Here is a 12009-nt window from a genome sequence, read left to right on the forward strand (position 1 = left end):
CGGGCGGGGAAGCAGGCCAATAGCCCGGCTCTCACACAGTGCCTGCTTCTTCCCCGAGAACTAAGGTGCTCAGGTGGGTAAACTCAGGCCACAACTCGGTACAACTAGTCCCGCAAGCAGGAGCCACTCCCTGGCCCTCGGTCTCTCAAGCCCCGCCTGCTCCAGGCTATAGCCCCGCCCAGAAGAAGCGAGACCCCTCCCGCTCCGCGCTGGCAGGCACTCCAGCAGCTCTGAGCCTCCAGGACAATCCCGGGCCCGTGCCGGAGATTCCCGAGCTTCCCCGATCGCTTCCCGGCCTCCCTCCGGCAGCTGGCGCGAAGGCGGCGGAGATTGCCGAGAGGGGTGGCCCCGCCCCCTCAGCAGGCCGCCACCGCCCCCATCGCCACAGACTCCCGCGCGGGCTGGAGTCCTCCATCCCGGTCCCTCCCTCCCTCTTTCTCTCTCCCCGCCTTCCCGGTGCTGCCACAGTGGCGGGTTTGAGGATCCCGGCCAGTCAGCTCGTTCCTGCCTCGCGCCCCTCCTCCCCACAAATAAACAGCCCTCCCCACGCCTTGGGAGCCCGGACCGCCCCCTTCCTTCCTCGGACGGCGTGTTGTGAGGGAGAGTGTGAGCCAGCGCGGCCGGCGGGCGAGCTCCGGGAGTGCGAGAGGCGGGGCGGCGCGGCGGACCGGGCCGGGTGTCGCGTGTGCGTGCGAGGGCGCGAGCGAGTGCCCGTCGCGACCCGCCAGTGGCCCCGCGCCGACGAGGCGGCGGGCGGGCGGCCGGGCTAGCGAGCCGCCAGGCAAGGAGCGGCGGGCGCGAGCCGCAGAGGGGCGCGGAGTCCGCCCGCGCGCACGCACGCACGCACGCGGGGGGCGGGGGCAGGCGCGCGCCCGCCTGTCGCGACAGTCGGGGCCGAGGCCCAGGGGGAGGTGGCCTGTCGCGGGTCGCCCGGCTCCCGGAGGCGAGGGGGGCGCGGGCGGATGGCGGAGGGCGCCCAGCCGCAGCAGCCGCCTCAGCTAGGGCCCGGCGCCGCCGCCCGGGGCATGAAGCGGGAGTCGGAGCTGGAGCTGCCGGTGCCCGGAGCGGGAGGAGACGGAGCCGAGCCCGGCCTGACCAAGCGGCCGCGCACTGAGGAGGCGGCGGCCGACGGCGGCGGCGGGATGCAGGTGACCGCGCGGGACGAGGCGCCTGGTTCTCGCGGGGGTGCGGAGTGGGGCGGTGAGGGGCGGCCCCAGGCTCCCCGGCTTGGAGAGAGGGAGGGCCTCCGGGGGTCCTGGGTTGGAGGCGGAGTGGGGGCCGGTCGGGGCCTGGTTGGAAGGTGGGGCGAGGTCGGGCTAGGAACGAAGGTTGCAGGCGGATCCCGGTGTGCCCGGGAGCGTCCTGATTCCTGAGGGGCGAGGGGGCGCGACGAGTGGCTAGGTTTTTGGGGGAAATCGAGCGTGGTTGAGATGGATTCCATTTCTTCAAATCCTGCCTTACTGCCTTGGGGTGGCGTGGAAGCCGTGATATCCTGGGTCCTCTAGACGGAGTCGAGGAAAAGGGGACCTGGTGGGAAACCCCCCAGGAAGAGGGAGTACCTTTTGGCAGCCCTGGGCACACGCTGGGATGGGGAGCGTTTGAAGGAGAGGAGCGAAAACCAAGAGAACTCGAGGGAACCCTAAGGCGATGTGGCTAGATTGTGGGTTAAATCAGTTACACGGTGAGTGTGAGAAATACAAGGAGTTTGGTAGCGTTGTGGGAACACGGTGGTGCTCAGTCTCATTAACTTTGTGGAGCATACTAATGAGTCTGAAGGGAGACACCAGACATGTTCCTCCTGTACTTTGCCAACTGGATCCTCCATCGCCAGGACACAAAATAGCTCTTTAATGTCCTGAGTAATAAAAAAAATTATAGGGCTATTAGAAGACTGGATTCTCAATTGTGGATTCAAAGATAAAGCTGGTTAATTTGGGTAGGGAATGGGAAAGGTATTGATCACTTCAGCCGACTTTATGGTTTGGAGGAAGAGCTTGAAATCTTTGCAGGATTTACGGTTTGGTCTCTGTTCAGAAACTACTGCGATGAAATGGTGAGGCTTATCTGTCAGCAGTTGCGCAGACATGTACCTAGTTCTCTCTGTCATAGGATGTTTGAGATAGGACTAGACATCATCTTTTCCAGGGGTTCTTAACCTGGACAGACTTGGAAGGTTCTTAGGGTAGTCGATGTGCACTTTTCGGTGGAGGAGAGTCGATAGTTTTCATCTTTGTTTTTTTGGGGAGGGGATTCCAGTCCCAGCTTGTTTTAACCACCTTATTTTATAGATGGGGAATCAGAAGTCCAGAGAAGATGAGTGACTTGGGTAAGGCCGTCCAGTTAGCTGATAGTAAAAGGAGAACTAGAAGCCTGGTCTTCTAATTCCTATTCCTGTGCTCTCTCCATTACACCACTCTTGGAAATCTCTGCAGTGCTAAAAGACTTCCTGTGCTCTGCTCCCTGCTTTTCAAGCCTCTGCCTGACTTCCTGTGTTAGAGGGAGCTGTATTTAAGCCTAGCGTGTTTGTTGTGTGCTTCTTGGTCTTCTTTGTAGAGTTTACTCTGTGACTTCTGTTGGTTTCGGTAAAGTGACCCTCTTGGTGTTTGTTTTTGAATTCTTTTGTTTCGTTTGCCTGCTTTTATTTTCCATTAGAACTGTCAGGCAGAGGGACGGTGAGAAGTGAAAGCTCAGGACCATGGAAAAAGAGACAGGAATGTGGGAGACTTCAGGTGAGGTGAGCTAACTATTGGATGGTAGGGAGGGAAGACTAGGTGTAGGTGCTGGTGAGCAGTTTCTTCTTGGGGTGTGTGTGTGTGTGTATATCTATATCTATCTATCTATATCTATATCTATGTATGTATTCATTTATCATTTCTGTCTATCATAGTTAATAGCGAGACCTCCATCCCTTTCCCTCCTTTACTCCTGGGGCCTGTTATCTGCTGCCTTGAAATTGGCTAAAGAGAGTGATATTTGGAAATGGAGCAGTGTGTAGGGACTTCGTGGGGGTGTGCAGAGGAAAGAGTGGATTAGGTCCTTGGGGTACAAATTGGCAACTGAGATCTCTCCCTCAGAGAATCCTTTTTTCACTCTGTGTATTTGTGGGTATTCTTTATTTTCTTTCTCTACGTTCCCCCCCCCCCACCTTTTTTTTTTTTTTAATTGAGACACAGTTTCGCTTTTGTTGCCCAGGCTGGAATGCAATGGCAAGATCTCAGCTTACTGCAACCTCCACCTCTGGGTTCAAGTGATTCTCCTGCCTCAGCCTCCCAAGTAGCTGAATTACAGGCATCCACCACCACGCTCAGCTATTTTTTTTGTATTTTTAGTAGAGACAGTGTTTCACTAGGTTGGCCAGGCTGGTATCAAACTCCTGACCTCAGGTGATCCACCTGCCTCAGCCTCCAAAAGTGCTGGAATTAAAGGTGTGAACCACTGCACCCGGCCTTCTTTACATTCTCATTGTAGTTTCATTCCCCTATATCATATAAGTATTCAAATCATCATTAATTTAGCCCTTGGCTTCAACTAGCTGAATGGTTCTGGAGAAATCTCTCATTTTGGGGCCTCTTGTTTTCCTTAGTTGTAAAATAAACTGTATGTACAGATGATTTCTAAGTTACCTTCTAAAAGATGTAAGTCCAGTTCACTGTCCTTAAAGTACATGCAATCTATGTTAGGAGACAAATGGGTGAGAGGTTTTTTAAAAGAAGTGTACATTTTTAAGGAAGTGTCAGTATTAAATGAATATATTTAATGTTTATTCATTGAGCTAACATTTATTGAGCAGCTGTTACATACCAGGCACTGTTTTAACCCTAAGAGGTATAATAGTGAACAACAACAACAAAAACGCCTGCTCTTGTGGAACTCATATTAAATGGGAAGAGACATCTAATAAATCAACAACTATAATTGTATGGTGATAAGGGCTAAAAAGAAAAATAGAGCAGGGAAAGGGAGAGATGGAAAGGGAGAGAATAAAGATGAAGACCTCTCTGATAGATGGCTTATGAATGAACTGCGGGAATGGGCCATTCAGTTGCTTTTGGAAAGAGGGTTCAGGTAGAAGGAGGTGAGGGTACAGAGGCATTGAGAAAGAAGATTGCTTTGTTTGGGAATGGGAGACCAGTGTATTAATAGCTGGAGCAGAATGAGCAGGGGCAGGGAGTCTTAGGAGATGATATCAGCGGTGTAGAAATACCTATAGGCCCTATGTAAATACACACTTTAAAGATCTTATTGTAGGGCCAGGCTTGGTGGCTCAGCCCTGTAATCTCAGCATTTGGGAGGCTGAGGCAGGTGGATTGCAGAGTGTGAGACCAGCCTGACAAACGTGGTGAAATCCCATCTCCACTAAAAATACAAAAAATAGCCATGTGTGGTAGCATATGCCTGTAATCCCAGCTGCTCAGGAGGCTGAGGCAGGAGAATTGCTTGAACTCAGGAGACGGAGGTTGCAGTGAGCCAGGATCATGCCACTGGACTCCAGCCTGGGTGACAGAGCGAGACTCTGTCTCAAAAAAACAAACAAAAACCTTAGTGTATCTAGTGTTTTGGGTATATGGTTTGTCTTAAAGTATATGTTTTTTCTTTTTCTTTCTTTTTTTTTCTTTCTTTTTTTTTTTTTTTTGAGTTGGAGTCTCACTGTTACCCAGGCTGGAGTGCAGTGGTGCGATCTCAGCTCACTGCAACCTCTGCCTCCTGAGTTCAAGCAATTCTTGTGTCTCAGCCTCCTGAGTAGCTGGGATTACAGGTGTGCGCTACCACACCCTGCTAATTTTTGTATTTGTAGTAAAGACGAGGTTTCACCATGTGGGCCAGGCTGGTGTTGAACTCCTGACTTCAGGTGATTTGTCTACTTTGGCATCCCAAAGTGCTGAGATTATAGGCATGAGCCACCATGCCTGGCCTGTTTTCTTAATACGTTTTCTAGCTCTTTCTGTGAAGCCTTCCCTTACAGCTTAGTTCACCAAATTCAGTTCCTACTCTTGCTTCCTGGTATATTAATGCTTAATTGTGTGTCATCTTTTATTGTCCCTTAATTGTTTTATTATTCTTGTTTTACTACTAAGATTGCAAGCTTCTAAAAGATAGAAACTGTGTAACAGTTTTGGGTACTTGGTAAGTGCTCAATGCCTGTTAAATTGAAATTGAAATTTACCTTTTACAAATAGTTAAGGGTTAAAAAAAATTATGAAATTCCAGAGTGAGAGTATCATCACAGAATTTTTCAGACCCTTTGAATGTCAAAAGATTAACCCTATTTTTATAGAATAGGGTCATTTACTGGGGTCACTCCCAAGGCTGCTTACCAAATGGAGCTGTAGTGCTGAGCTTCAGATTCCAAAGGTGAACCCTGTTAAATTCTAGCATTAAGCTTTTGAAGTAAATCATCACTTCCCAAAATGGAGTTGAGGAAACTCCAGAGAGTCTGTGATGCTGTTATTATAATTGTTAGGCTCAGAAGGAACCCTGGGAGAAAGAGAGGAAGGGTCAGTGCTTTCAAGGGCAGTATATAGAATCTTGATGTGAGTGGAAGAGGAGTCAGTGCAGCCCTGGAAACAGTATAGAAATAGAGAAATCTGAACCACAGAGTAGGAGAGAAGTGACAAACTCAACTGGAAAGTTGATGAACAGTTTGAGAAATGTAGTTAAAGAGAGTACTTAGAAATACTGTACTCAAACTTGGGGGGAAGTAAATTGAGTTACATGTAGGGCTATTAGAGCTACATTTCACTATAAGTCTAATATGTATGAAATTTAGGCTGTATGAAGCGTACTGGGGGAATGAATTCTTTTGGTCAGCTTTTCTAGTGAGCAATTTGATTAACGAAAATTTTATTTTTGTGTGGTTTTCTAAGAGTTTAGCTGCTGTATAAGGTAAGGTACACCTTATACAAAATTCTTTATGTCAGTGAATTGTTGATATGGTATAATTATTACATGGCTGAGTAACCGCTTCTCACCTTGGAGTCATAAATCCAGTTTAGCCAAATGGGTTCAGCAGTTACTCCTATTAGCAGCTGACTCTAGTAGTAGGATGACTTTCTTTCAGGTTTCAGGGAAGGGGTTCCAGATAGCTTGTAGCTGCTTTGTAGATGCTGTATTTATTGAAGTAGTATATCTTTCCATTTGCTCATTTATGGCTTATTTCTTCATAGGCGGATATCTCTTTGTGCCTTCGTTTGGGTATTTGGTGCTGAAACTAAGCCTGGTGCTACCATTTGAGAAGAGTTATAAAAAAATGTGCTTTCTTTTTTCTTTACAAGTAATTTCATGTATTTCACTGAAATTACTGAATTTTTCATCTCTCCCTGTCCTAGTCTCCTTGGGCTACCACAGCAAAATATGATAGACTAGCTGGCTTAAACAACAGATGTTTATTTCTTGCAGTTCTGGAGGCTGGGAAGTCCAATATCAAGGTGTCAGCAGATTTTGTGTCTAGTGAGGACCCACCTCTTGGCTTCTGGATAGCTGCCTTTTTTTTTTTTTTTTTTTTTTTTTTTTAAGACGGAGTTTCGCTCTTGTTACCCAGGCTGGAGTGCAATGGCGCGATCTTGGCTCACCGCAACCTCCGCCTCCTGGGTTCAGGCAATTCTCCTGCCTCAGCCTCCCGAGTAGCTGGGATTACAGGCATGCGCCACCATGCCCAGATAATTTTTTTGTATTTTTAGTAGAGACGGGGTTTCACCATGTTGACCAGGATGGTCTTGATCTCTTGACCTCGTGATCCATCCGCCTTGGCCTCCCAAAGTGCTGGGACTACAGGCTTGAGCCACCGCGCCCGGCCATAGCTGCCTTCTTGCTGTCAGCTCACATGTCCTTTCCTCAATGTGTGCTCTTGAGGAGGGAGAGTCAGTGGTCTCTCCCCCTTCTTATAAGGGCACTAATTTTATCACATGGATCCCACCCTCATGACCCAATCTAAACCTAATTCTAGAGGCCTCACCTCCAAAAGCCATTACATTGCGGTTAGGGCTTCAACATAGGAAATTTGGAGGGACACAGACATTAAACCCATAACACTTCCAGAGTGGCCAATGTTGTAGATGGAGAAACTGAGGCACAGTCATGTAAAAATTGTTGCTTTTTTCCTCAGGTCTCACAGGGAAGTCTGCAAATGTAAATGTATTTGAGAAGGAGAAAGTCAGATCTGATTTCAAAATAGAATTATTCTTCAGGGTGACTCAAGAGATTAGCCTGAGTTGAATATGTCTCCCAACTCCTTCCCATTTTCTAGCTACTGTCGTTTTTTTTTTTTTCACTATCACACTGATGTGAATACAACAGAAGCTAACTAGAAATTTAACTTCCATTTTGTTACAAAGCAGACTGGTGCAGACAGGCCTCAAGATTATAGGACTGTGGAGAAATTCAGTTCTGCTACTTCCTATAAACAAAAATGTTACTAGTGAATCTCTAGTTTAACATCTCTCAAGCCTTCAATTTCATGTCAGCCTTTAATAATTTGTAGAAAAAGACAAAGTCATTTTAATAAGCAGATTTCTTTGAATTTTTGTTCATACGCATTTGGTGTAAGGCATAGAAAACATCTTTATTCTGGGGCAAATGTGCACTTCCTTCAGAGACAGGAGGGAAGAGCCACCGATATGATTGGAAGGAAATGGCAGTAATTGGAGCATGAGCAGACAGATGGAGTGAGGGATGGTGAGTGCATTTGGTGTTTTAGGTGGCCCCTAGGAGTGTTGAGTTTCTTATTCTTCCCTACAACCCCCATACAAGCAGGCAACTTACGTGGCTAAGGTTTCATTATCTAATCCATCACAGATCAGCTTGAATAAACCCATTGGCTGATGCTGATCTAGTTAGGAAAGTAGTGCAAAGCTGCTTGAGCCAGGATTGGGACAAATCGGATCAGAACTGCCATGTGAATCCTGGATGCATTTCTATAATTTTGGTGGGCAAAGTAGTTTGGGAAGTCATGTACTCAAGAGAATGAACAGTCAGCCATGAGTTTTTTCAGATATTGTCTTAGGGACTCTTGAGGGGAAAGTGTGTGGAGGATTTGATACGTTTCTCTAGAGTATAGCCAGATTGCTTTGATTATTTGAGTGTGAACGTTTTTTGGTCATTGATGCTCAGAAGTGACCTTTTTTAAGTAGCATTTGGAGATAACCAGTTATTGCTTTTGTTTGTTTGTTTGTTTTTTGAATAGAATGGGGTTTCACTATACTAGCTAGGCTTGGTCTTGAACTCTTGACCTTGTGATCCACCCACCTTGGCCTCCCAAAGTGCTGGGATTACAGGTGTGAGCCACTGTGCCTGGCTTGTTTGTTTTTTAAAAATTGTGATTGTTTAATTGTGACTTTCGTGAGTGATCCCTTAATCTGAGACCATAGCGGATGTGTCCCTTCTTTGTTTTAAAAGGGGAGATATTTTTATTGCCAAACTTAATATGTAATTTTATTTGTTATCCATATATACTTGAAATATGATGTAGTAAAGAAACACCATTTAGAGTTTGTCATATTGGGATTTGAATCCTGGCTTCTCCACTTACCAAATGAATGACCTATACAGCATCTCTGAGTTCCCGCTCACACATCTGTGAACTGGGAGGATTAACATCTACTCTTATCAACTGCTATGATGAGTAACTGAGATTCTTTAAAGTGCCTATCAGGGAACCCAGCACTACATGTATTTCTTCCTTTTCTTATATCTTGCAATGCAGCACTCACTAAGTTCCTGCTTACTGTTTAATCTGTATGGAGTGGTTAACATGCTTCTGATTGATTCAGTGCCAGAGTTGGGAACTACTAGAGGTGAGTAGTGTGTTAAAGGGGAAATCTCAGTTGCCCATCATCCATGGTGGAGGAGCGGAATGAATCTGGTCATTGTGATCTCTCTTGTCAGAGGAAGGGCAAACAATTCTTTGCTAAGGAGTAAAAGGACTGCTGCAGTATCACAGTGTCTGCATTGGGGACATAGGTTTCCTAGAACCCGTGGGATCTGTGCTGGGAGGGTGGGTGACAAATTCACTGGCTGTTTTAGTGGTATGTGGAATGCAGGAACAGTGAAAATGCTGTGTTTCAAATTTTATAGGTTTTATTAAATATGCTGATTCAAAAGTGGCACTTTTTATTCTCATTTTATATATGGAAATTGAGCTGGGATGCCTTTGTGTTGTTTCTTCTTGTCTCTTCATTCCTTTAAACCCACTCTCCAGACTGCTAACACAGTGATCTATCTAAAAGAGCCAATCTCGCTGGGCACAATGGCTCACGCCTGTAATCCCAGCACTTTGGGAGGCCCAGGTGGGCAGATGACTTGAGTTCAGAAGTTGGAGACCAGCCTGGCCAACATGGTGAAATTCTGCCTTTACTAAAAATATAAAAATTAGCTGGGTGTGGTGGCACATGCCTGTAATCCTGGTTACTTGGGAGGCTGAGTCATGAAAATTGCTTGAACCCAGGAGGTGGAGGTTGCAGTGAATGGAGATCGTGCCACCGCACTCCAACCTGGATGACAGAGTGAGATTCTGTCTCAAAAATAAAATAACCAATTTGTTACTCCTCGCTTAAAGATTATTGTCCCTTCTCTTGTTTGGGCTGACTTCTGCATAACTTTCAAGCTCCATCTCTTTCTATACTCCAAGTCCATGTCCAGGAGCTTATAGTTTTCTGAGCAAATCATGCCACCCAGGTTAATGAATGCCTCTGTGCTTTTGTTTCTTTTCCTTCTACCCAAAGTTCCTGCTTCATCTCCTTTATCCCACATTCGTAAGGCTCAATTTTCAATAATGAGTTTGGATATTGATTCCTCCTGGATGCCTTTTGTGACTACTCTCATGTCTGTCACTTTCCTGCTGTCTTCCAAAACATCATGTCCATAGCTCTGTTTAATACGTGATTGAATGGTCTGCCCCACCACACTTAACCAGACTGGAAGATCCTTAGGAATCCGTAGGATTTAGCACCATGCCTGGGCCCAAGTAGTGAAGACACTGTCCATTTTTGTTAAATTGAACTTTGTCTTCCTGCTTCTTAGTTGGGGCCTGCAGATGGCTTTAATTGTTTATCCAGATTTTCCCTGGGGGGGTCTGGCCCTTGGTCTACTTTCCATCCCTTGTGAAGACTGCATGTTGTGTGATATATGAATGTTACCTAATCTTTTCATTGATATAAGGGTTAAAGGTTAGAGAGGGGGTCTCTGAAAACAGAAGCTGGAGTAGAATTTAACTGCCGAATGTGTTGGGTAGGCATGGCAACCTGATATTTAGTTTCCTGTGTTCAGATACTAATTGAGTGCACGTGTGTATGTATAAAAAGCTCCTTTGTGATAGTGTGGTTAAGGAGAAAAGAGGAACAACACTAGTGAGAGGGGCAATTAGAGCCAACCTGTTTCAGTTCACTGGAGCAGGCTGTTGATTTACCTTTTTACAGTACTGCTGCAGGATTCTGGAGTGTAGTAGTTCGCATATATTACCACTATTTGGGATGAGAACTATTTGACTAGGGACCTTAACCTTTCCCTTCTCAACCAGTGAATTTCGTCAGATACTATAACTTGTTTGTTTTGTTTTTGTTTTTTTTGAGATGGAGTCTCGCCCTGTCGCCCAGGCTGGAATGCAGTGGTGCGATCTCCGCTCACTGCAACCTCCGCCTCCTGGGTTCAAACGATTCTCCTGCCTCAGCCTCCTGAGTAGTTGTGATTGCAGGCATGCGCCACCACGCCCAGCTAATTTTTGTATTTTTAGTAGAGACAGGGTTTCACCCTGTTGGCCAGGCTGGTCATGAACTCCTGACCTCGTGATCTGCCAGCCTCCCAAAGTCCTGGGACCGCGCCCAGCCCTGTAGCTTGTTTTCATGGATCTGGGGAAAATACCAAGCGGAGACACTTCACAATACGTGGTATTTTTCACATCACTCATATTGGATGTGTTTGAAAATAAGGAAGTTTGGTATTGTTCTTTTAAATCTCAGTTTTGAAGATAGATTTATGGAAGTATTTTGTAAGAATTCTCTCTGGCCCTTGTTCTCTCCTCCCACTTTACTTTCAGCTTCTGGTTTGGGGTCCTGTATAATCCTTGTCTGTTCTAGCCAGTTTATTAGGGACCTCTTTAGCTGTAAATGATTATACTTTATAGTGCCTCTGGCTTTTTTTTTTCTGAATGAATAAAGGTAATTCTGAGAAGGGAATGAGAGACAGCAGCCTATAATATATCACTTCCTTCTGATGTGTCCTGCATTTACGTGGCATCTAGAAATTTCTGCCAGAAATTCAAGGCACAGGACACATGATAAATACCACTTATGAAGTGGATGACGTTCTTGAATTGTCAAATGATAATGATTGAATAACTGCTTAAAAGCCTGTTTTCCCAAGGGTAGAAAACAGCTTTTGAGGTTTAGACTTCCACGTGGGTGTGTTCAACCCTAAGACTTGGGTTGTTTTGGGGACGTAGGTTCCCAGATAACACCTTGGTATGTGGGACTTTTCCCATGTATAGGCCAGTTCATTGGTTTCTCCTTTGTTGAACAAGCGAGATTTTGCACTTGGTATTGGATATTTTATTCCAGGCGTGTGGTTTTTGAGGAGACATACTGTTTATTTATTTATTTTTTCTGGCTTCATTGATTTTTTTCAGATTGTAATTGGAAATACCACAAGCAAAGCATGATTTATCATGAGGGATGGGTGGTGTGGCTGTGGGACTCTCCTAGCTCTGGGGATTGGGGTGGAGGCAGAAGCTACACTAGTAAAACTAGGGGATCTACAGACAGGGCCTGGAGAGACTGGAGGTGTCCAAATGTGGCCTGCAGCTATTCTCAAGTTGAAATACTTTTGGACAGAGGCTCATGGGAATTTCTTTCAGTTGATTTTTTTATTATTATTATTATTTTTTAGAATATTTTCCCCGTACAAATTGACAGTTGTTTGAAGGAGTGGGCATTAATTGCTGTCAGCCAGAATGATTTTCAAAGCAGATATGTATGGATTTAATTTAGGGGTTACTTTCAGGAATATGTGGCATGTTCTGAG

General features: G+C 45.8%; 1 protein-coding gene across 23 annotated transcripts in view; it reads left to right on the plus strand.

Annotated features, from left to right (window-relative positions):
* Positions 1-459: 459 nt before the first annotated feature.
* The window catches only part of RBFOX2 (RNA binding fox-1 homolog 2), a 284620-nt gene continuing 273070 nt past the window's right edge, over positions 460-12009 (plus strand). For 2 of the 23 annotated variants that reach the window (XM_074390865.1, XM_074390866.1), the window contains exon 1: positions 489-1148. In XM_074390865.1, the coding sequence (XP_074246966.1) occupies positions 963-1148 (186 nt within the window). In that variant the 5' untranslated portion in view covers positions 489-962. Of the gene's footprint in view, positions 1149-12009 lie in introns of all 23 variants that reach the window. The other 21 variants (XM_074390856.1, XM_074390857.1, XM_074390858.1 and 18 more) reach the window with 21 other exon arrangements.

Source organism: Saimiri boliviensis, chromosome 21 (genome assembly GCF_048565385.1).
Source record: "Saimiri boliviensis isolate mSaiBol1 chromosome 21, mSaiBol1.pri, whole genome shotgun sequence".
NCBI classification, from domain to species: Eukaryota; Metazoa; Chordata; class Mammalia; order Primates; family Cebidae; genus Saimiri; species Saimiri boliviensis.